General features: G+C 54.7%; 2 protein-coding genes across 2 annotated transcripts in view; both read left to right on the top strand.

The window, feature by feature from the left end:
• The window catches only part of RANBP17 (RAN binding protein 17), a 149853-nt gene extending 144692 nt beyond the window's left edge, over positions 1-5161 (top strand). Inside the window, exons 27-28 of the mRNA XM_065734471.1 lie at positions 2843-2970; positions 5020-5161. Coding sequence (XP_065590543.1) covers positions 2843-2970; positions 5020-5116 — 225 coding nt within the window. The 3' untranslated portion in view covers positions 5117-5161. The remainder of the gene's footprint in view (positions 1-2842; positions 2971-5019) is intronic.
• Positions 5162-11182: 6021 nt separating this feature from the next.
• Positions 11183-13105, top strand: TLX3 (T cell leukemia homeobox 3). The gene is made up of 3 exons (XM_065734959.1): positions 11183-11639; positions 11739-11982; positions 12895-13105. Exons 1-3 carry the CDS (start codon positions 11183-11185, stop codon positions 13103-13105), a joined length of 912 nt encoding a protein of 303 aa, XP_065591031.1.
• Positions 13106-24802: the final 11697 nt, after the last annotated feature.

Raw genomic sequence — 24802 nt, 5'->3', positions numbered from 1 at the left:
TGTGCTGAAGGATCCAATTTTAGCCATATCCAATAGCACTGTCATTCATCTTCTTGGTGTGTTATTGTGATTTAAATCCAGGCTCTATAAGAGAGAGCAGTTCTTTTAAAATGATTGAGAGGGAATAAGGGCAAATTCAGTGTTTAGGAAAACTTTATGACATCACAATATTATACTTTACAGATGGAAGCAATATTTCCTACTTTGGAAGGAAAACTAATCATTTTCTATCTGCTCTGAGTCACTGCATCATTATAAAAGTGGGAAATAAGTAGTTTTGTGCATTCCCAATCTTGTTCAAGACGACACTTTTGTTTATATAATGCTTCTGATTTATAGCGTTTAAGTATTAGCCTGACTACATATTAATTACGTGTTTTTTGATGTTAGCTGCTTCAGTATGAGAAGAAATTAAATATTTCACTTGAAGATAAAACCGTGGAGCTGTAAATCACGAGAAATAAATTTGTGACTGGCGGAATATTCTTTTTACTGAAATTAGACTAGTTCTAATGACTCTGTGTTCTGCTTAGCAGACACGGATGTGTACAAGCGCCTTCACTTACGAACAAGCCTTACATTTCTTTTGGAAGGATGGAAAACAGGAAATATCGTTTACAATATTTGTATTGCCCATTTTGCATCAAGCGTATTATTTTGTGCTCGGAAAAAAAGTAGGTAATGTATTTAGATGTGGCTGCAAGAGTCATCTTTCCTCGGCGCGTCTCAGTGCACCGCCAGCTGATTTATTGAAAGTAGATTCCTTTATTTCAGGTAGGTTCTCTGTCTGTTCCTGTGGTAACAAGCACACATTAACCACGTTTTACTTTTATTGCTTGTTCTCGTCTACTTTTGCTTTAATGATACTTTCTTTGCCGATAATTCATCTCAAAGGGAAGGCAGCTGGTTTACTTGGGGACTCAGAAAAGCTGGGACTCGTGCGTGCTTGTCCTAATGGGATGAGCTATGCCAAAATGGAAGTCGTATTCAGAGTCCACCCTAAAACAACACTAAATCTTTTGAGACAGCATCAGCTTAATATCAAACGCGATGGCTTCCAGTGGCTCCTGTCATCATTCCTCCCCCGAAGTGGGGCAGCAAGTGTAATTTAAATTCTAATGGCAGAAGATTGGCAGGAAAAGCTCTCTGTATCCTGATAATGTAGCAACCCTATCTCCTTCTTGCTGTTCTGCAACCAAAGAAGATCACAAGCATGTGAGTGCACGGGGAGAAGTGATGTCATTGCAGAGAAGCCCTAGAAACCCCAGGGCTCAGAGCAGCCCCGTAGTGCTGGAGCAGCGATGCCATGCGGGAGTCCTCAGCAGAGGCTGTTAGGAGGGATGTAAGACAGAGGGGAAATTCCCTGCGGTCAGGGAGGGGACTGGGGGTCACCTAAAGAAGCTCTTGGAACACCAGAACGGAGTACTGAAGAGGGTCTCAGGGCTGTGGCCTTCTCCAGACTGAACTCTGCATTTGTCACCTTTAGACAAGGCTTTGGGGAACGCGTTTGTTGCAGGCAGATATTTCATCTTTTACTCCAGCCCCCACGGGATTCTGAAGTTTGAGTTCATACATAGTTTGGGATCCAGCTATTTGATCAGCTGGCGCAGAAGCTGCCAGCACAGAAGTGTGATACAGGATGTTCCTGGTTTGAAGGGAGCTGGACTGAGGGCAGGTTCCAAGCAGACACGAAAGGGATTTTCTCTTCCCATCGTGGAATCATAGAATGGGTGGGAAAGGACCTTACAGCCCACCTAGCTCCAACCTCTGCCATGCGCTGATTGCTCCTCACCAGGTCAGGCTGCCCAGGAACCCACCCAACCCAACCTTGGCACCTCCAAGAGTGGGGCACCCTCAGCTTCTCTGGGCAGGCTGTGCCCAGTGCCTGAGCACTCTGAGTATTCCTCTAACCCGATTGAGTTGTTGAGGACAACAATTAGAATGGCCTGGTTTTACTACATTTTCTTTACCCATATTTTTGCATAAATACGAGAGAGCTGTGTTTTTGGAAGCTTGTGTTTGAAATTTAACAGTGTAATGCTATAATGGGATGGAAAGCAACACGATTCTGGCAGGGTGGCAAAGTCTTTGGCTACAGCAAATGAGAACAAGCCCAAATGCAGCAGCCACGGGTGCAGAAACGAAGGAAAAGAGCTGCTTACCTCTGGCAAAGGTTCATCAGAATAGTTCATTCACCTCTGAATAATTGTTTCGATCAGTGTTCATTCTGTGGATGTGCTTATGCCCAAGGCCAGAAGACTTTGGCCGATACAGCCAATATATGAAGACTAAACAGGATTATACAGCTTCTTTGGCTATAGAAATAGAGTGGTTGACGACCCCAGAGATCCCAGCCCATTCTTTATTTCTAGGCTAACCAAAGTTTGTCCTGAGATGGTACAAAGTTCTGTTTTAACTAGCCTGTAGATCTAACAGGATGTAATGGACACAGTAATACAGAAAATGGCACAGAGTATCTCACTTCCAGGGAAGCAAGGGTGAGCATCTCATCTCAGCAGTGCAGTGCATCCCGCAGTGAGGTGTGCAAATTTGCACCATTCAGAAAAGACTTAGAAAGGAATCAGGGAACATTTGTGTCACCTCTCTTTATGTGTTGGAGCTCAGAAAGCTTCCAGTGGAGTGGCCCCTGGCTAAGCTGCAGTCACGAGGTAGGGCTGAAGCTGGTGCAGCTCAGGATACCTAATGCATGCAGTTTGCCCAGCTTCTCTCACAGAGGGCAACCTGTGAAGCATTTGTTCAAGAACGCTCCTGGTGCAGGAGAGTAACTCTGGTTTTAAATTTCCAAATCACGTTTCTGAAGTTCCCTGTTTCCTTATCACAGTACTTCAGTGAGCTGAGGGCAACCTTGATAAACAGCCAGCCTGGCAGCAAACGACAAGCCCTCGAACAGTGCTTCAGGAACCTCATGGAAGGGGTCGAGCAGAACCTTTTGGTGAAGAACAGAGACAGGTGAGTTGATAACACATAAGTAAGCTGAAAAAAGAGAAAGAAAAGACAAACGGAAACTTGGACTGGAAAAAGAAGTGATAATGCAAGAAGTGTCCCTGAGTTACTTCTTTCAGAAAGAAGGGTCATTCCCCATAGAAGAGCTTATCCCTAGACTGAACAGCTGAAGCCTGAACCTGTGGATAAACATGGCAAAGGTATTTTGTTTGGTAACAGAAACCACAGTCAGCCCATCTTGCCCTCATGTGAAAAGCAGAGCAGAACTCGGCACGCTCGCCAGTCCTTGTGTCAGCACGGCACGCTCCCGCTTGCTGGCTGTGTGCATTGCTCAGCCAAAACAAACCATGACATTACAGAGACATGATCAAGGTCCTGAGCGTGGGGCTCCCTGGAAAGCCTGGAACAACCTGGAACGAGTCTTGGAGAGAACAACTAAGACCATTTGCTGACTTTATTTCTCCGATTTCTTTTCTCTTTGTCGCTGTGGAAATTGATTATTATTTTTTAATCCTTACATAGTTTTGCATTAATTCTGGTCTTGGTTATTCTGTTTCATTTTCCTGTTAATAAATTAAAATAAGTTCCTTGTGGCACAACAGTTGGTGATAGCCAGAGATAGGGGGATTTGGAAGTGACCCCAGAGATGGCATCCTTGGCAGTAACTCGTATGGACTTTGTGTAACTTGGACTGGGAGAAAACCAGGGGAAAAGGCAGAAAGACACAAGAAAGGACAGGAGTGCCCGTTAAAGAAAAACTGAGCTGATAGTGGTGAGCTGTAGGACACGGCCCGACTTTGCAGCTGTGAATGCCAGGGGGAGTCATTGGACTCAAAAGTCCTTCTGGATTACATAAATAAATAACGCCACATGGAAAGAAAAGAAACACGAACAAATGAGGAACTGAGCAAAACTCATTCTTCGAACTCGATAGCTTCTTAGTTCAGTATCTGTTTGTTTTTACTGAAGGCAAGAAGTCCTCGGGATAACACAGTTTTCTGAGAAAAGCAGGCTTTGATCTGCAGGATCCCTGAGCTGCCTTATTCCAAGAAGGCAGACTCTGAGGGCAGAAAGGGACTGTTGGGCACGCTGGTATCTCCCCTCCCTGCTCAGGGAGCAGACAGGGGCTTCCATCATGAGGGCTGCTGGCAAAGATTAGATTTGGCAGGCATTAGATTTAAATGTATGTAGATCTACAGCATATTTTCGTTCCTGAGCTCTGTGGAGCGTTCTCAGATGGGCGGTGGTGTGGAAGCTCTCGCGGAGCTTCTGTGGAATTGCAGCAGGGAGAGAGGGGTGCAGGTGTGAGGGGGACGGGGATAATTCGGTCAGATGAGAGCTTGTCTGTCTCGGTAGCATCCGCCTGTCTAACTTAGGATGACTTCTAAGCCATCACTTCCCAGCAAGAGGCATGAGTTAATACGATGGCTGTTCTGTTTTCAGCCCTTGATTCGTAATCCTTCTCTGATTTATTCTGCAGAGCGGGAGGCTTCTTTTAACTGTGATTGTTTAAATTCGAGCAGAAATCAATTTCCATTAGTAAGGAAATAAACACAAAAGTAAAAAATCATGAATAGAATAAAGAATGAACTCATAATTGCATCCTGTGTTGCCGCGCACGGCGAGCCCCAGTTTACCACACTGCTGCTACCCACCCCCATCAAGTGCAGTGCTGAGGAGGCAGGCAGGAGGGGGTGCTTCCCCAGCCCTGCAAGGAGACCTGGCCCAGGATCACATCGGTCCCACGAGCACCTGTCTGTGCAGCCCCGTGCAGGAAGGAGCCCTGAGGAGCCATCCTGCAGGAAACTCTATTAGCTTTGCAGTTGTGAACCAGCCAAGTCTGACAGTCAAAGCAGAGAGCATTGAGGCTACAGACAGAAGATCACCCAAAGACCTTAAATGCAGCGTGCCATATATTTTTTTTTCTGACATTTAAAGTATTTTTTTAAGCATGCGTTTTTCCTTTCAATTTCCATCTCTGTTGTTCTTTTTACTGCTCACTGAAGTCACGGTCAGGTCTCTCCTCACCAGCTGTTTGGGTTTTCTTGTGCCCAGGTTCACCCAGAACATGTCGGTGTTCCGGAGGGACGTGGCCGAGGCGCTGCGCAGCGAAGGGGCCGCGGATGCGGGCAGCTTGGATCTGATGAGCTGACGAGGACTTGGGAAAGCAGAGCTGGCTAATAAAGCTGTTCTGAAAGCTTTGGGGCCCCGCTGTGTGGTTAGATGTTGAGCCTCGTGGAAACTATTTTTTTAGATAACTTCTGCTTTTTTCTATCTCCGCCATGATCATAAGAGTTTGCAATAGTGAAAGCAATGGAAAGTCAGCGTGTTCAGCTTTAGCAAAAGCTACTATCTTGTTCCTTTGTCTTTATGAAACAGTGTGGAAACGGTACTTAACCAAAGAGCAAAATAAATATGCATTCCTTCTAAACCTGGATTAGTTAATGAGTCTCAGTTCTGCATATATTGGTAAATAGTAACTCTTGCCAATGAAAAGCTCTGAGCTCATTATAACCGAGGTCATACTTGTTTGAAAATGGGTTTGTGACATCTTTTTGAAGTAATAAAATGACTATTTTTCTACAGAATGTTATACATTTCTTTTCAATCACAGGAGGTTCATGATAGCGTGCTCAAGGAAATGGACAACTACAGATGAGCATTTTAGACATTACGTACAGCAAGGAAATGAATTACATTGCACATAATGTAAGAGACCTGATGGAGCTGCTGTCTCCGAAATACTGACTGTATTTCACAAGCACAAGTTTTCCTGGTCCTTGGATATGAGGAGGGAGGGGGAAACCAGGACAAAAATAAGTTTATGACGCTGTTTAATCAGGATTAAATGCGTCCTCTCCTACAGAGAAAAGCAAGCAGTTACAAAGATGTACTCACATGGCTTGTGGCACAATGAAGATGAATACATGCACCTAAACCAGCAAACTGGGCAGATCTGTCTTCACCTCTCAGAGACAGTGAAGAGCTCCATGAGGAGCCCTCCTCCACCCCAGCACTCACACACACACACACACACACACACACACACACACACACTGCTCCGTGTGGGACAATTCAGAAGGGCCTGAGGTGGGCACTGGGTGACAGATGAGTGGAGGCAAGGTCTAACAAGAATTGGAACTATTTAAGCAGTAAGTCAGTGAGTTTATAATGCACAAAAGCTATTCTGTGCAATTAGAAACTGTTGGTGTTGGGCTGGGCTTTTTTTTCCTTAGGTAAATCACTGTTTGTATGTGCTTTCCATGCATGCTTACGTTTGTATATGTACTCATCTTTCATCACTGTTTAGATGAGAATAAGATGTGTTTTACTGCAGCCACCGGGCAGCAAAAGTTCATACCAATATGGCTCTGAGTTTTTCCACTTTTTTCCTTGGGAACTCTTCTATTTTTCAGCATGTTTTTAACTCTCAGGAAGTAAATCTGAACGGTGGTCAGTGTGCGGTGGCATTTTCAGTTTTCATTCAAGCTCAGCTGGAAAAACTATGTAATCTGCAGCAAAAGGGTCTGAATTCCAGGAGTGCTGAGCCAATAAGGAAGGTTAGTGAAGAGCAGCAGATGAAGTGCAGCCTGATGTGTGATGTGCTGGCGTTGGAAAAGTGGAGAACATGAATGATCACCGTCAACACCTGAACGAAGGAGGAATGGGTACAGCTGCTCCCCTTCCTCTTCAGTCCTTAAAGGAAATGAGACTCCTCGTCCCAAAGCTGTATGAACTGCAGAGCCGAACCCGTCCCCCGGTGTGTGTGCGGGTGTGTGTCGGCCTGGCGGACAGATTCTTCCCGTTACCCCGTGGAGGCTCCAGGGCCCGGTGCCATGCTTTGCCTGCCAGCAGCTGCTGCACGAACCCTGCCATCCCCTCACTGCTCCACGCGGGCATTTAGAGGCTCAGATGAAAGCTTGTGGGTTCTGCGACTCCGGTTCTCCTTGCTGTGCCTGTGCTGACGGAGCAGACCGCGTGCAGGTCCGTGTAGCAGCTCTGCTGACAGAGGTTGGGTGTGGAGAAAGGGAGAGCTCCGCGTGCCCCCACGGCCCAGCGCTCACACGCAGGGCTTTCTTCCACAACAAGGCTGCGGTGTTCAAGGGCAGTTCTGGAATTTCACTTCTGACAGTTCCCGAAGTGAACGGGGCGAAGTGGACGTGTGTGTTCGAACAGCACTCCAACCCTGGTTAACAGCTGACAGCAGGACCTTCTTTGGAGAAGCTGATGGTGCAGACAGGTTTGCTGTCAGGTTCAGAGATGGATGGCAGAGCAGAGTCTTCCGTGACACCACGTCCTCTGCTCAGGGTCTCTGCTGTCAGCCTTGAGAGGGCCACTGGCAAAGTGGGCATAGCCCAGACTTTCCTGGTGTGTTTCCAAAGGCTGTGTGATGCCTTACAGGTTGGCTGCTTGGTTGGTTGGTTAGATGCATCACTGCCTTAAGGGGGTTGGGGTTTCTTCATACTTTTCTTTAAAGAAAATAAAAATAAAATGGAAACGGTGGATGGGGAAAACATCAGAAAGGAGACTGCGCTCGGCCCCGAGTGACTTCCTCTCAGGAAAGCAATGCGAGTCTGTCTGGTTCTGCTGACAGCCCGGGGCTGCAGCGTGCCTCTCATTGCCCCCAGACGCGGGTGAGCGCCCGCCCGTCGAGGGGCACAGCAGCACCGGGGACTGCGAAGCCCAGCACCGTCCTGCGGGCACCAGCACCCCCAAGAACCTCTGCCACGAGTACGGGCAGGCTTTGCAAAGCCACTCCTTACAGCTGGTAATGTTTCATCGTAGCTGGAGCTGACGGTGACAGCGAACCTTTCAAGCTGCGGAGGGGTAGCGTGCTTCCTCGCTGTATTAACAAATAATGCTGGTGTAGGTTTTATGGACCGTAGCTTGGACGGCCGTTAGGAGTGCTGCTTTGACAACATTCTGTTTGAGGTTTACAGAAAGCGCAATAAAATATGTAAGTTACATTGCTACAAACAAAAGCCATAACATAAGTTATTTATGAGCGTGAGATCCGAACCGTATCACGATAAATAAACCCTAATGGATACCTGCGGCATCCTCCCTAATGCGATTTTCCCAACGAAGTCCTATTCAGTACAAAACCCGGGCAGCCACCGCAGGTTGGTGCGGCAAATGGGAGTACGAGGGGCTGGCACAGAGCGGCTGCTCCGCACCGCGCAGCGGAGCAGATGTCGGCGCTGCCGGGACATCCCCGCGGCTCCAGCGCTGCCTGATGTTATCAGAGATGGCAGAGAGGCCCTGGGCCCCATCTGCCCATCGCCCTCTGCGCTCCCTCCGTTCAGCTCCCTTCCTCCCCTCCCGCCCTCTCCATCTCACGGGGAGGGGTGGGTTTGTGAGCTAAGACGTGGGTTTGGAGCTGAAAGTTTTGGCTGTGCTGATGAAAGCGCTAAGGTGCCCAAGTGCACAACGGTGAGCTGAGGCCACCAGGGCACGGCCGGTGTCCATCGCACCTGCAGCTGCTGCCCCCCCCCGCTCTGCTCTGTGCCGCTGTACGGGCGGGGACGGCACCTGAAGGAACGGGCGGTGCCTTTGGGACGGCGCAGCCCTCCCCAGCAGCCCGGGGGGGAACCGTTCGGGTGCACTGGGACCGGAGCAGGCCCGGTCCTCGGGACCCCCTGGAACAACGCGTGGGATGCACGCTGAAACACGGCGTCGGGCAGCGGAGCACCGCGCGTGGGAGAACGCAGTGCCTCCAGCGCCCTGAATTTGGAGGACGGCTTTATGGCGACGGGACGGGCAGCAGGGCGGGTGGGAGATGCGCTCCGCGCGGTGCGAGGAAGCTGCGGGGCAGCGCGAGCCGTGCAGGGCGGGCTCCGGGGGCACGGGGCAGTGCGGGGAGAGATGGAGGGGGCAGCGGCAGCTCCGTGCCGGCCCGGGCTGTGCTCCGCCGCGCAGCTCCGATGTGCCCGTGCATGAGAGGGCAGGGGAACCGTGCAGCGTTTTCTCTCCGTGCCGTACCCAGAGATCGGTCCCTCTCGCCTTAGAAAGCAGATGCTTCAGAAATAATTAACGGTAAGCATTAAAAAAAAAAAAAAAAAAAAAAAAAAGCAGGTGTCACGGGTCACTCTGCCCACGCCACGTTTCGACAACAAACTTTCCACCGAGGATCCCGCAGGACGGGGATCCGCCGCGCTCCGGGGGCCCGCACGGCCCCGCCCGGCGGCCCCGAGGGAGCGGACAGGTGCCGGCCTCATCCTGCGGCGGATTTCGTTGCCGCACCGCCGCCGTTGGGCACTGCACCCGCCCGTCCTGCGGGGAGCGCTCCGCGCTGTAACGCGCGTGGCCGCCTCTCGCCGTCGGGGCCGCGCTGCGGGTGCCCGCCGCCCCCACTCGGCCGGAGCGGGGCAGCGCCGCGCCGTCGGTGCGCGGGGTTTGCGCGGGGTTTGCGCGGCCCCGTGTCACCCTTTGGGGGGCGGGTGAGGGAGGGAGGGGGCAGAGGAGGAGGCAGCGGGAGAGCCGCATTTAAGGATACCATACGTCCCGGGTTATTAATTATAAAACGTAATTAAAGTAAAACTGCAGAACGTCAACATATTAAATTTAAAAGCTAATATTAAAATAGAGTTAATATTTAATCAAGTCGCCGAGCGGTGCAACGCCGATGCTGCGTATTTAACTGTGTAAAACCGGGAGAGTTTTTCCCAAAGAAAAATGTATTGTTTAGCTGATTATCAAAGACTCAGTGATATATTATCCATTTCACAAAAATAATATAGATATCTTTTTAAATATAGTAATAAAAACATACTAGCGCCTTTTAAATATACTATTACTTACCACCCCTTTTCATATTGTACTATCACAGACACTTTGGAATTGGTTTAAAAGCACATCATTCATTATTCAGAGCTCATCTTTGCATATTATTCCAGCTCAAGTCTGCCAGGCTCCCTGTGAAATCGTTCACAAAATTGATAACAGCAGACACACACGCAATAAAAAGATAGCCTTGGGCGGCCCGAGTTCCCATTATGCAGATCGAGCCGCAATTTTCTCTAACAAAGCCCCGAGCCGGGGCCGGGCGCCGCTTTATTTATTTATTTACCGCCCGTTCGCGGTTTTTTTGTTTGTTTGGGTTTTTTTCCTTTTTTTCCATTTTTTTTCCTCACCCCCTTTTTTTTTTTTTTTTTTTTTTTTTTTTTTTTTCCCCCACTTCACCCTCCCCGCGCTCGGGGACGGCCGGGAAGCAACGAACCGCCCGGGGCGGCCCCGGCCCCGTCCACGTCCACGGCCGCGGGCGGCGGAGGGCGGCGCGGAGCATGGACGGCGGCGGGGCGGCCGCGCTCCGATCCGCGATGCCCGTCGGGGTCCGCCCGCACCGCCCCGCGCCGCGTCGGGGCCCCGTGTCCGCGCGGCCGTCGGGATTACGCGGCGCGTCGGTAATTGAATCCCGAGCTTTAAAAACTAATAAAGCGCCTCCGTGTCACCGCTCCCGGAATCGCGGGCGCGCCCTGCCAGGTGCTGATCAAATACCATTACATTCTATTAAAAGGAAAATTCTATTCCCTGTTTTCATTTCCCTTTACAAGAGGGAAACTAAGTAAATGCATCCACGCGTTATTTAATTTTTAACGCCTGTAGTCCCATTTGGACGTCGGGGAGCGGCGGCGAACTCACTTAACGGCCGCGGCCGCCCCGCCGCCAATCACCGCGGCGCCGCCGGGACCCCCGGGCCGAGCGCTGCCGTCGGGGGTCCGCGGGGCTCGCGCCGCGGCCGTCGGCGGCGGTGAGGGGGAAGGGCCGAGCTCCGCAGAGCGCGGGGCGGGGAGGGCGGGAGTGCGGCAGAGCGCGCCCCGACGTGCGGCCGCTCCGCCGCTCCGCCGCTCCGCTCCCGGCCCCGCTCCGCCGCGCGCCCCGACGGCGCCCCCCGCCCCGCCCCGCCCCGCTTTGTTCGCGCGCCCCCGGTGATGTCACCGCGGCGCGGCGCGGGGCCCCCCGCGGTCGGGGCGCGGGGCCGGTGCCGTGCGGCGGGAGCCAATGGGAGCGCAGAGGCCGTGCGGCGGCGGCCAATGGCGGCGGCGGGGGCGCACGCGGCGCGGGGCGCGCGGCGGCCCCGAGGAGATGACGGGCGGCTGCCGGGGCGGCGCGCGCTCCGCAAAGTTTCGGCGCGGCGCACGGCGGGGCCGGCCGGGCCGCGGGGCGCGCGGCGGCGGCGCCTTTATAGCGGGCGCGGGGCTGCGCGCGGCGCGGGAGCATGGAGCCGGCGGCGGGCGCGCAGGGCCCGCACCAGCACGAGCCCATCAGCTTCGGCATCGATCAGATCCTCAGCGGCCCCGAGCAGGACGGCGCTCCCCCGCAGCCGCCGCCTCCGCCGCCCCCTCCGCCTCCGCCGCCGCCGCCGCCGCCGCCGCCGCCGCCCCCCCGGGGCCCCGACGGCGCGGCCTTCCTGGGCGGCCCCCGCGGCGGCGCGCCCTACCCCGCGCTGCCGGGCCCGTTCCCGGCCATCGCCGCGCCCTTCGAGGAGTCGGGGCCGTACGGCGTCAACCTGAGCCTGGCGCCCGGCGGCGTGATCCGCGTCCCCGCGCACCGGCCCATCCCCGGCGCCGTGCCGCCGCCCGTGCCCAGCGCGATCCCCGCCGTGCCCGGCCTGGGCGGGCTCAGCTTCCCCTGGATGGAGAGCAGCCGCCGCTTCGTCAAGGAGCGCTTCACGGGTAGGCGCGGCGGGGCGGGCGGGCGCGGGGGAGGGGGGGGGGTCCGTCGGGCGCGGAGCGGCCGAGCTGACCGTGCGCTTCCCCACCCCGTGTGTGCAGCCGCGGCCGCGCTGACGCCCTTCACGGTGACGCGGCGCATCGGGCACCCGTACCAGAACCGCACCCCGCCGAAGCGCAAGAAGCCGCGCACGTCCTTCTCCCGCGTGCAGATCTGCGAGCTGGAGAAGCGCTTCCACCGGCAGAAGTACCTCGCGTCGGCCGAGCGAGCGGCCCTGGCCAAGTCCCTGAAGATGACGGACGCGCAGGTGAAGACGTGGTTCCAGAACCGGCGCACCAAGTGGCGGTGAGTGCGGGGCGGAGCGGAGCGGGCGGGGACCGGGGCGAGCGGACGGGAAACCGAGGGAAGCGGTGGGAAGATCGCAGGGATCCACCCGCGAATCCCGCGAAGAGCGGAGGAGTCGCTGGGAAAAAAACGAGTGGTGGCCGCGTTGCGCTGAGGGGATCGTTAGGGAGCGAGGGGAACTGCTGGGAAACGGGAACGACTTCTTGCGATAAACGGGTGGGGAAGCTGGGAATGACTGGGGAGTCGGGGAAAGCTGATAAATTATTGGGACGGTCAGAGGAATTACTGTGAAAAATGAGGGATGCGTCCGAAAAATTGAGGGTGTTACTGGGAAAATGGAGAGAACTGTCGGGAAATCACGGGAGTTATTGGGAAAATCGGATCAACTGTTGGGGAAAAAAAGAACGGAGGAGCGGCTGTGAAAAATCAGCCAACGAATGGGAAAACGGGGGGGAAATATGGGGAAGTTAGGAGGATTGTCGGGAAAAGTGAGGGAGGCGGTGTGAAAATCGGATTAGGGATGAGGAGAAACTGGTCAACTATTGGGAAGGTTGGGGGAAACGGGAAAAAATGGGGGAATGAATGTGGAAACGGATAAAACCGTTGGGGAAAATTGGTTGAGTTATTGGGGATAAATGGTTGAATTACTGGGGATGATTGGTTGAATTATTGGGGCTAAAACTGATTGAACCGTTGGGGAGAAACGGAGAGGATGATTAGGAAGAGCGGAGGGAGTGACCCAGAAAACGGAGGGATTCATCGGAAAAGGGAAAAATAACCGCGGAACGAGGGAGCTCCCCCAGCCGGGCCGCGCTCTCCCGGCAGAGCCGCGCATCGCAGCGCGGGGCCGCGTCCCGTCCCGTCCGGTGCTGCCGGGTCTGCTGGGCGCTGAGCCGTGCCCCGTGCCCGCAGGCGGCAGACGGCGGAGGAGCGGGAGGCCGAGCGGCAGCAGGCGAGCCGGCTGATGCTGCAGCTGCAGCACGACGCCTTCCAGAAGTCGCTCAACGAGTCGATCCAGCCCGACCCGCTGTGCCTGCACAACTCGTCGCTGTTCGCGCTGCAGAACCTGCAGCCCTGGGAGGAGGAGAGCGCCAAGATCCCGCCGGTCACCTCCCTCGTCTGAGCGCGGCCCCGGCCCGGAGCGGACGCGCGGAGCTCCGCCGCCCCCTCCCCCCCCCCCGCTGTCGGGGGCGATGCCGGGCCGGGGCCGGCGGCGCGGGGCCGGGGTCCCGCTCGGAGGGAGAGGTGTTCCCTTTTGTAAGAAGTGTTAATAATTTAATTTATTTATGCATCGAGATTTTGGGCGCTATTAATATGGAGTTATATAAACCCTCGATTATTTATATCGAAATCCGGACGTAGGCGTTTTGCGTTGGCTTTGGAACGAAAGGCCGTTTTCGTTTTCCTTTTTATTATGATTTTTTTTTTTTTGGTTGGTTGGTTGGTTTGGTTTGGTTTTTGTTTTTTCCCCCCGTTCCGAGGACGGGCTCAAGAAGAGGTCCCCGAGCGGAGGGGTCGGGGCCGCTCCGCTCCGCGATGCCCCGGGGCCGCCCGCCCCGTCCCGGCCCGAGCTCCGCGCACGGCCGCGCTCCGCTCCTCCTCGCACCGGCTCGAGAGAAAGCGCCTTACGGTTCATCGGAACGAAGACTGGGGGTTGGCACGGCCCGTGTATAATACTTTGTACTTGTCCACACGTGTAAATAAACGGTTTCTTTACAGAGGCGTCTCTGCTCCGCGCCGGACCGCACTCAGCCGCGGTGGGAACCGCGGGGCTGCGCTCGGGGTTTCGCCTTTTGGCTGCAGAGTTTTCGTTGCTCTTACTTCTATTTCTCTCTTTTTTCTTTTTTTTTTTAATGGCACGTATTTGGGTTTTTGGTTTGTTTGTTGTTTTTTTTCGTAACGAATGAAGGTCCCGCAGCGCTGCGGATGCGGGGAAGGGCTTCAAACGGCGTTGGAAGCGCGGAGCGGCCGTGCGGGGAGGGGGATATCGGTCGCCGGTGGAGGCAGGGGGGGTCGGTAGCGTTTGCTTTGCGGGTCGGGACCGCGGCCGTCCCCGGCGGTGCCGCTCAGAGCACGGGGCCGCGCGGCCGCGACGGAGAACGGCGACCGAGGGGATGCGCCCGGCGGGGACAGGGCGATAAAACCGACGCCGAGGAGATGCCGCTTTGGCTGCGCGGTCCCCGCAGCATCCCGCACCGCCGCCGCTCCGGGACGGCTCCTGCCGGGGGTGAACTCCGCGGGGACGGGAACGGGTCGAGCTCGGCGCCGTGCGAGGGGCCGGGGCACCGGTACCCGTGTGCTCGGTGTTACGTTTCAGCTGTCAGCGCTGTTTGAAGGCAGTGCTGCTCTCGGCCGCCTTTGCCGATTGTTCCCAAACGAATAGGGCCGGAGCCGGGCGCGGTACGGCCGCGCACCGCAGCGCTCAGCAGCCCCGGGGCACGCAGCAGAGCGGCCGGCGCAGAGCCCCGCAGCCAGCGGCACCGGCAGGACGGGCTCGACCGGTGGGGGGGGTCCGCTCGGGCCCCCACCTTCCCCGAGGGTACGTGAAGGAGCGGCCTCCAGCCCGGGCGAGCAGCTGCGACGATGTGCGCGGGGGCTGGGGCCGAGGGAGCTTGTTTCTCGTGCCCCGCTCTTTTGGGGACGAGACGTGAGCTGCTGGGGGGCAGCTCCGTGCGGGAAATCCGCACCTGTGTTCCAGGCAACAGCAGCCAACGCCAGCGGAGATGGACGCGCTGCACTGCGCGCTCTGTGGCTGCCAGCAGCCGTCCCCGGCAGCCCGGGTCTGCGTCGCGCCCTTCGAAGGGCCGTCCCTTGGCAGAGCAGAGCCGTGCGGGATAGCGCAGTGACGCTCCCAGCGGGCATCCGCTGTTCCCAAGGAGCACAGCCCTGGGGGACGCGGTGCCCGGGCTCAGAGGGCCCTTTGGGGTGCGCTGGCGGTGCTGAGCCCGCAGGGGCCCCGTCTGCACCCTGTGCCCAGGAGTGCGTGGCCGTGGGGCAGTGGAGGTTGGAGGGGCTGGAGGAGCTGGGGGGAGGTGCTCCGTGCCCTGCCAAGCTGGGTTGGGTACACACCGTGTTTGATGCTGCTGCAAAAGTGACGGTTCTCAGCAGTTGGAGGGTTTTTTTTTCCTAAGCAGTGTGGGCTGTTACGTGTCCGCGTGTGCACCCTGGAAGCGCAGACAGCACGTTCGTGTTCCTTTCTTTTCAGAAGCTTTAAGCCCAGGGAAACCCATGTTCAAACCCATCGCTGTGTCGGGATGGAAAGCCGGAGTAACGCTGAGCTGTCAGCGGGACCTGGCTCCACGCAGATCGCTCAGACTTTGCTCAGCAGTGCGTGTGGGTGATTTTCTGTACGGAACCCAGAGGTACAGTGCAGGACTCAGCCAGAGCCATGCAGACATCCTCAGAACCCCCCAAGCCCACCTCCACCCCCAGCCCCAGCCCCTCAGAGCGCCCGTGTGTGCAGCACGACCTTCTCCATATAGAAACGGCTGCAGAATTTGCATCTCTCAGCATTATTGTTTTGTGCCCGGGGTATTCGATGTGATGGAGTAATGCATGGGGATCAGATAGATCCATACAGGCAACCCTTTTCCTAAATGAGCCTTAAAATCAATGGGTTATTTGCTCTCCTCTCCACTCTGTGATGAGAGCACGGCCCTGGCAAACACGCAGACTGCACAGTATTCAGAGCCCCTCTTTACAAAAGTGTTTCACTCAGCTGGGCCATAATTTAGCTTATCTGTAGCTAACATAAATAACACTGAGATCTACACCTCCCTACGCACACAAATTCTCCCTGAAGCGTGCGTTTCCACGCCACAGCCATTGCAGCCACCATGAGGAGCAGCTGTGGGGCCATGGCTCACCCCAGAGAGCTCCTGGGCTGGTGCAGCACATCCTGACACAGTGCTGAGCCCGCATTCCTGTGCAGCTGTTCTGGTTGGGACACCGGGCACATCCGTGCCCATTGTGTTGCCTTTGTGGCTGGGACTGAACAGCAGCCGGGCAGAGCACTGCTCTGCGTCCCGCACCACAACGCTTCCGCAGGCTTTTGCAAATGGAAGGTCACGAACCCTTGCCAGGCTCCTTAGATGACTTAAGCCCGGTGCCACAAGTGTTCCAGAATGCCCAAATGATCCCATTAATTTGGCATCCAGTATGTGCTGCATTATACATAGCGACTTCCATTGGCACATGCCACATCCAATCCATTAGTTGTGCGCAAATGCACTTAAGTTTTTTATTGCTCTTAGTTTTGTGTCATCAGCAAAGAAAGGTAAAGTTGATCTTCATCTAAATCACTGACATGGATTATTGCAATTGATTACAACGAAGGAAGAGCTTTTCAAGCTTCAAAGTTATGTTGTCTTTTATTTCCCCAAGTAGTAATCCTTACTGTTTAAGTTATTGCGCGAGAGCGGTGTCTGTGAGGGCTGTCCATATTGCACTCCTTGTTCAGAACACTGCTGTTCATAGGCTGTTGCGATGCGTTTCCCTCCCCAGCTCCGTACAGCCCTCTGACTCCTTCTTGTTGCAGAAATGCACTGAACATTCCTTATTCCATCCAACTGTGGAAGACAAGAAGAGCCGTATGTGTGCCCGCTGCAGCCCACGGCTGCGTGCTGAGGGAGCCGTGCTTTGACACGAGAGTCGATTTATCTATGTTTGCAATAGTAGTGTTTTATTTGCCGTGTAATCCGGAGCTCATCACCAGCTCAGCCACTCCGCTTGGGACCGGGTGGGAATGGTAGAGGGGACCGTGGGTCTCTTGTGTGCTGCTCCAGGCGCCCGCAGCCCCGAGCTCGGCTCCCTGCCCTGCACTCCATTCCCCACTTGGGTGAGGGCAGCGGCTCTGCAGATACAGCAGTGAAACCAAATTTGGGAAAGGAAGGAGAGCTAACAGAGCTCGTGGCTGAGGGACGGAGGGGTTAAACATGGGGGCTGCCGAGGAGCTGTGGGCTTTAACGGAGTGAGAGGGCCGGCTGCTCGCTGGGGTGCAGAGATCCATTAAGCTCTGTGTATCTCATCTACTTTACATCAGCTGAGGACACGACCCCGAGTACTTAATCGGTGGTATAAGAGAAAGGCATTAGGTTCTCCTCGTCCATCCGCACGCCGCTCCCATTAGGGGTAATGGGGCAGCTGTGGGGATGCGCTGTGGGGTGGGCATGGCCGGTCCGGTCCTGGCAGGGCTGTGCTCTGCTGGTGGCTGTGCACAGTCCTGTGGGCAGCACATCCCTCCTTGGTTCCCACGGCCAAAACCAGGATGGGAGTGCTGCCCTGCAGCCTAGGCTATAGCTTCCCCCAAACCCACACCCCTGCACAGCGTGCTGCTCGCTCACACCTGTGCTGGGATTTCTTCGTGTCTTCCAGAGGAGGCTGCGATGGTGATTGCCTCTGAAAGCTGCCCGCACGGTGGGGAGCGGGAATGGGGCTGCGGCGGTGCCGGGAGCTCTGCGGCCTCGCTGCGGCAGCTGGCGTGCATGGCACCGGCTGCAGTGTGCAGCCCTGGGGGTTCCTGTGTCCTCAGAGGTTGGTCAGGAATGTGCTGAGCTGGGACATGGCCCTTGGGTCTGCAGGAGGTGAGGGGATGCTGCGTGCTGCTGCCAAGGGCGTGCCTGCAAATGGGAGCGGGCTGCTGGAGCCCCCAGCACGAGGGGACCACACCTGCACCCTTCCCAGGCTGAAATGCTTTGGAGCGCCTGGGCTGGGGGAGAGGGTGGGGAAGAAATGTGCGCAAGGCATTTTTGGACATCTGCAGCATCACCCTGCCCTGACTTCATCAAGTGTAGAAAGTGAAGAGTTTTAGGTTTTGGGGTTTTTTTTCCTGCCTCGTCATGCTGTGTCTTTCCAACATCGATCTCTGTGAAGTTGCCCTTCTCCATTTATGCCTCAGCTCAAGCCCTTAGAGGGGAAAGGACACAGCTCTGCTGCACAGTGGTGAAGCAGAACCACTGTGCCCTTCTCACTGCCTTCCACAGATCCTGAAAAGAGCAGGGGAAAGTAAAACAGCCTGTGTCGTTCCCCATGTCGGGACCATGCTTCAAACTGCAGGTTGATGGCTGCCTGTGCAGCTCCCGGGATGGAGCCTGCACCCCGACATCACTCCTGGTGGAGGGAAGCCCTTCTCCAGCACCAACCCATCCAGCTTTCACATGAGCAGTCAAATGTGCCTGTCACTGCCAGGAAGCAGTTGGTATATTCTACATGCTGCCCAGAGCAATCCTGTGGTCCCTCAGGGACTGCAGTTCCAGTGACACCCAGCACAAATCGCTCTTCACCGCTTCCCTTGGAAAAATGGTGACCCTGCCTCCGTTCTGCTCATCCTGCTGTGCTCCTGTCTCCTCACCCCTCTCACTCTGCAGTGTCCCAGCTGCAAACTGGGGCGGCTGCAGCTCAGGCAGAGGCTGACAGAGGGTGCATGGCATGCAGGAGTGCTGGGAGGGGACAGCAGGAGAGGGCAGCCTCCTCAATGGCAAATGCATCGCTGGGGCTCCGAGTGCATTGCAGTGGGTGTGAGCAAAGCAGGCATGGACTTAGAAATGGACATAGTTCAGTGTGAGCCCACGCAGAGGGGCAGGGAGGGGGCAATTTCTGTGCATGGTGTACTGGAGCTGCTTCATGGCAAAGCCACTGTGTCACCAAGCAAAGCAGAAGGCAGCAAGTATGCTAACCGTGTGAAGGATAGCTCAAAAATCCTATGGAGCAGAGCAAGCATAGCCACAAGGATAGCAGGGGGAGCGGGTGTGGGGGGAAGAACAGGGAGCCCCTCTGATGGCAGCATGCCCCTAGCACAGCTCCCAGCAGCCCCCAGGCAGCCACTGGGCATGGTGGGCACGTGTGGTGGGGGCTGCCCGGCACCATCTGCGCCCGGTGACACTAGCACGGGCTGACAGCGCGGGGTGGCAGCTGGGGGCTGCTCGCACTGCCACCTGCTCGGCCACTGCTCCCCTGGTGCTCCACGTGGGCCCAAGAGGGGTGGCAGTGGGCAGCCCCCAGGTAGGGCTCGTGGATTGTGCTTGTTTAGAGAGCAGTGGGATATCTTCTTTTGTGTTCGGCTTTTGTTTCTTTTCAAACCCCTGTTTTCAGGCAGTTTTCAGTGCACTGGCTGAGCTGATGCCGAGATGGATGCAAACAGATGAGGACAGAGCGGAGCAGCCAAGACAAATCCCACACCTGTAGCTCTTCCGGAGCCTGCCGGGCACGGGAAGCTCCGCTGCCAGGCTGGTGTCCCCACATGGCATCAGGGCACAGCAGGGCCCAACACCACGGGGAGTGGGCACGGGGCAATGGGCACCGGCCCCACCAGTGCTCGTGCCACAGCCGGGGCTGGCGGAGGGGCCAGAGCCCGCTCAGAACAGCCCCAGAGCTCCAGTCCTCCGTAGCCCGGGAGAGCCCTGCAGCCCCGTTCCTCCGTCCTGTAAGTGCCAGCTCCGGGGCCGGGTCGGGTCGGGGTGGCACAAGGAGCTCACGGCGACCGTGTGCTGCACGGCTGCTGCTCTGTCCTAACGGCTGGCGTGCTGGGACGGAGCCTTCGCAGAGATGTGCTGATTTACGCAGAATCTGGCTCGTGGGGGCGATTTACCAGTCCTGCCTGGTGCCAAGTGCTTCAGCGCACGTTTCTGGTTGGAGTTTTCATCTTCATAACTGCATGTGCTTGCTTTTCCTGATTGCGTGTGCAAACGCTTGTCTGGACTGACAGGCGAGCGTGCTGCGGGCAGCAGGAGCCGGGAGCTGGCTCTGCGGGCAGAGCTTTTTGGCTGAGCTGCCCTCGCCCCTGCGCTGGGTGCTGGGGTGGCTGCAGCAGCAGGGCTGCTCGCTCCTGGCTGCACCGCATGGAGCAGAGAGCAGGGCACAGGAGTGCCGCTGCTGGGGTGCGCTGATGCAGGGGTTTCCCAGCCTGCAGGGCACTGCAGTGGGGCTCTCCGGGCACTTCTGCACGGCCACATCCCTCCCCCCAGCCCACGTCAGATGTTGTGCCGGTACCGACCTGCGGCGCTCAAAGATATCCCCTTAGGACAACAGTGAGAGCGCCTGAAAAAATCACCCAGGGATTTTTAGGGATTTGCCTTCTGTTATGAAAAGCAAATTAAAAAACAGCTGTCCCGTGGCAAGTTCATCCTAATTCAGTGTACAGTAACACGTTTCTCCCGAGTGGACTCTTATCTGAGCTAAGATCTGTTATGTAAAAAGCAAGCCGGTCCCGTGGAGCATCGTGCTGGAAAAGCAATTCTCAACCCCAGTGCCAAGTCACAGCCACAGTAAAAACAGACCTCGTGCTCCCACTTTTTGGCTTTGTGCATAATTTTAGCTTGCAGCCATTGGGATCGGTGGCACACTTGTTTGCTTGATGAGGTTTTGTTTGCATTTCGGATTCTTGCACCAGAAGCGGAGGTTCGCTCAGCCCCGGGGCTTTCCCTTTGTTCGCAGCGCCCGGCAGCAGCGCGGGCATCCCGCCCCAGTCCCCTCCATCCGTGCCACGCCACACACACTGGGCAAACTGGAGGGGCCCCGTGGGCAGCCTCGGTAGGGCCCGGTGGCACTGACGCAGCCAGGAGCAGAATCATTCCAATGCTGAAGCACAAAACGAAGCGCTGCATCCCGAGCTGCGGAGGCGGCGATTCTCCTCTCGGCTCCGATCCGCTGCTCCCAAATACACACGCTCTGAAGAAGCTTTATTCTCCTTAAACGATCATTCAATTGTCCCCGGGCTGTATCTTTTGGTAAATTTATTGCTGGCTATTTAAAAAAAAAAACAACACAAAACCAACAACAACAGAAAACAAAACACAAAACACAAAAACCCAGCAACAACAAAATAACCAAAAACCCAACAGAAAACCAACAAACCGAAACCGAAATGCATTTTGCATATTAATACGTAACTCTTGTTCCTGTCTGCGCCGTTTGGAAATGGTTGGATTGCTTTTATAAAGAAAAAAATGGCTAATAAAATTGGCCTCAGCACCGTTGCTTTGCAATTCTTATGAACAGTAAAGTGCTACTTACAGTCATTGATGTTAAAAGCTATTTCTAAATTATGGTGCCATTTATTATCTCTAGTGTCCAAAGTAAGTTTAAATGATGCTTATAATTCATGTTTTACCAAATTTCCCTTTCCCCCCGAGGATACCTCTGATTAACTTATGCACATTTAAGCGCTTTTTAAATTCTTCTTTTATTGCCATTATGCTCTGAAAATCTCAGCGATTCTCAAAAATGGGTAATAAACTTGAGATAAAATGCTGCAGTTTTAGATCAATGCTGACATATCGCTGCGGTGATTTCTTCAGAGCTAAAGTGATAATGCTTCATATTTACAGAATATATACTAGCTTATTACTACGGTATTACCATTTTGTTCTAAGATGAAATGAGTAATTTACCAATTTATTAAACTGTTACATTTAAGTATTGCTTAGGACATTAGCACACCAATCTGTTTACTTAGCTTGAAGAGTTACCATTAAGAAACCCTGTTTATTTAGGTAAAATTTGTAACGATTGTGCCCTCCATTAAGAAACTTATTTTTCTGCAAGCCTAATTGCCTGGAAATGAGTTTCTCCTTATTTACTGTGGTGCATTCTGCTAAGCCAGCTAAAAGTGTCACCCTCGCGAGAAGTGCCGGAGAAATTAATAATACATATACAGAACAGTTTTAATTAGTATAATACCAAACGTTACTAAAAGATTTATGATCCAGTTAAAAGTTCTAACGATCACAACAGGAAAAGGTCTGCACGGTGGCAGCAGCAATCTGTTAAAAATAAAACGCACGGTGCCGAACTCCCCCCACTCTGGGATGGAGGAGAAAGTCGGCTTTTCTGCCCCCGCCCCAGTGTGCCCCCAGGCACGGCCACCACGCTCTGACCCCACGGAGAAACTGGGGGAGGGGGAAGCGGGGACAGCAGATAGCACCCTGGGTCACAGGGTGTGGGAACCACCAGCTCCCAGTGTGCAGCTCGAGCCACCCTGAGTGCCGTTAGGAAATGCAGAGCTGCAGGCCGCCTCCCAGCACCGCTCTCTGACCAGCACCGCTCTGCACGCCGCTCATCACGTCCAGGAAGGTGGGCCTGTGGTAAATGTTCTCTGTGTCACCCAGAAGTGAATCATAGCATCACAGCGCTGCTGTTCTTGGAGCTCCCACCAGGAAGGCAAAATTGCTTGCTTGGATTTGGGACCCCAGGGCATGAACCAGCACTGCGGTTTGTTGGTGTGTTTTCTCCTGGGTTTGGCCTCCAGCAGCACTGCCAGGAATGAGTTTCTCACTTCAGGTGTGGTTTGGGAATATCCAAAACCCACGAGAGAAGCCAGCCTTGTCTAGCATCCCCATCAAGCTGCCCAAACGTGGTCTGTGTGTGCCAGCTAGTGCTCCCTCTGTCCATCAGAAGCAAGGCAGGTATGCGGTCACTCGGGGTGGGAGTGGGGTCACTCAGGGTGTGAGGGGTCGGGAGCGGAGTTCCCTGGGGCAGAGCAGGGAGCAGCATCCCCAGTGGGTGTGCTAAGCCCGGAGCTGCCATGGTGTGAGCGTGCAGGGCGTGCAGGAGGACATCTCGCTGCTGTCGAGGGGATGATATGCAAACACACGTTGCTTTTCCCTTTGACTTTCATACAGAATTTGTTTTCTATTCCTCAGCAGCAAAACCCTTCCTTGCTCAGCAAAGCCCTCTGTCCCAGAACTGGGGATGTCATGGTGGGCATGGACTCTGTGCTGGGGCCCATTTCCATCTGAGTATCTCTTGGGAAGGTGTGGGGTCACAGGAAGAGCCTCCTGGCGCAGCTGCCAGAGAACAAATGAATGTCAGAGGTTTTCTGAATCGTCTGCGAAACGCAGAGTTTGATTCATTCCTAAACTTTGCAATGTGACTTTCCTCATTTGTTCTTCCCAAGGCCAGAAAAGGAAACACCGTGTTTATTCTTGCTAATGCAGCAATATTGATTAAGTCATAAAGCACGTATAAATACATATTGACTCACGTTACATTAAAGTATCTATCACTTACTACTTGTTCCTCAATAATACTACAGTTATGTGGGGAAAAAAAGCATTAGAATTGGCATTACCTCAAGGAAAATAGGATCTGCCATCATTATTAATATTAGATTTCGGGCGTAGAAAAGCTTTAGAAAGGATACAAGTGTTCAAAATGGAAAACCACCCCTTCCCCCAGCAGGGCTCGGATGTTCAGGGCTGCAGCACTCGTCCAGGGGTCCTGTTCCCTGCTGACATGAACAGAGCACGAGCAGCGTGGCGTGGGGCTCCTTCTGCCCGCGCCCATCGGCCGCAGCCAGGGCTGGGATGTGAGTGCACGCTGCTCCAAGCCCGTGCTGCTAAATCAATAAGGCCAGGAGAGGAATTTGTTCATCTTTACGTTTCTGTCGTGCAGAATGTGTTTGGCCTTTTCCGTGCAAAGAGAATATCCAGCAAAATGCTGTCCACGTGGCTATTTTATGCTTCTGCTTGTCTCTCCTTCTCTTTATAATTAGCCTAATGCGATATCTGATCCCTGCTCTTTTTAGTGTTTGTGTGCCGGTCTGACAGGGCCGGGGCTGTAATTCCTTAGATAAGCTAATCACTTCTTAATGACCGCACAAGGTATTGTTGCTGAGCCACGTAAGGAGGTTTAACTTTTCCCGTTAAGATCCGCCTGCTGGCGGGTGCTCTGCTAACGCGTGCAAGGCGTGTGAGAGCAGCGTGGCACACGCACTGCGGCTGCTGGAGGGTGTACGAGGGCTGGGATGGGAGGAGCTCTGTGTGTGGCTCCGAGCCCTCCTTCCAGCCCCGTGCTGCCACGGAGGCACCGTGGGCATGGCACGCTGCTCTGCCCCAGCCCGGGCAGCTCACACCATGGAGTCATGCAGCCACGGAATGGCGTGGGTTGGAGGGGACCTTACAGCTCATCCAGCCTGGCCTGGATGCCTTCAGGATGGGGCACCCACAGTGCAGCAGTGCCAGGGCCTCTGAGGAAAACACTTCTTCCTAATGTCTAACCTACAACTCCTCTGTTTTAGTTTAAAGCCATTTCCATTTGTCCTGTCGCTATCAGACCTCTCCTCCTTCTCTGGAAAGTTCTGTCCCCAGCGTTTATGAGCACCTGAAAGCACCAGTTGAGCAGGAACCTGTGCTCTGTGCTGACAAGGAAAGGTCCAGGCTGGTCCAGGGGGGTGTGGGGGTGGGTGTTTAATTTCACTGGCTGGCTCTAATGTCAGTCTTATCAATGATATATTTTCTTTCCCAGTAGCATCTTCTAATAAGAAACTAAATCACTAAGACAAAAAGCTCCTGGCATCTCCATCTTGTTGGCTCCTACTTCCATCTATGGCGTGTTTACAAGAAAACATTTACTGCCGGTGTGCTTGCCGGCAGCAAGGGAGGAGGGAGAGAGGAGCTGAGTGGAGTGGAGCAGCATCTCAGTCTGTGCTGGGCCGCAGGAGGAGCCCAGAGCTCTGGGTATATGTGGGGACGTGTGGGCTCAGCAGGCTGCCAGCAGCACTCAGCTATCTGCAGGCAGCGGGATGTCGGGTGCTCTCCCGACCCCCAAGCATCCTGCTGCAGGGCTGGGGGCCACAGCATGACACATAGAGAGCTCTGCCCCGCTCCAAGCTGCTGCTCGCGCTTGCAGCTCCTGTCCCCCTTGCTGATGTGGCATGATGGGGTCCCAGCACCAAGGGGGTCCCATCCGAGGGAAGGCACAAGTGGGCCCAGTGCTGTCCCACGGCCCGCAGGGAGGTGAGCAGCTCTGGGCGGCCCTGCAGCACCGCCGCCACTCCTCGCAATTAGCAATTAGCAGAGTTATACGCCTTCGGTGCCGGTTACAG

This window comes from Cyrtonyx montezumae, unplaced genomic scaffold (genome assembly GCF_038088225.1).
Source record: "Cyrtonyx montezumae isolate F1298 unplaced genomic scaffold, pur_monq_1.0 scaffold_18, whole genome shotgun sequence".
Classification (NCBI taxonomy): domain Eukaryota; kingdom Metazoa; phylum Chordata; class Aves; order Galliformes; family Odontophoridae; genus Cyrtonyx; species Cyrtonyx montezumae.
Note: the sequence above shows the minus strand (reverse complement) of the source record. Positions and strands in the feature narration are given on the sequence as shown.

Coding starts and splice junctions, on each gene's coding strand:
- TLX3 (XM_065734959.1), top strand. CDS start 11,183: ATGGAGCCGGCGGCGGGCGCGCAGGGCCCGCACCAGCACGAGCCCATC. Junction 11,640..11,738: donor CGTCAAGGAGCGCTTCACGG/GTAGGCGCGGCG, acceptor CCGTGTGTGCAG/CCGCGGCCGCGCTGACGCCC. Junction 11,983..12,894: donor AACCGGCGCACCAAGTGGCG/GTGAGTGCGGGG, acceptor CCGTGCCCGCAG/GCGGCAGACGGCGGAGGAGC.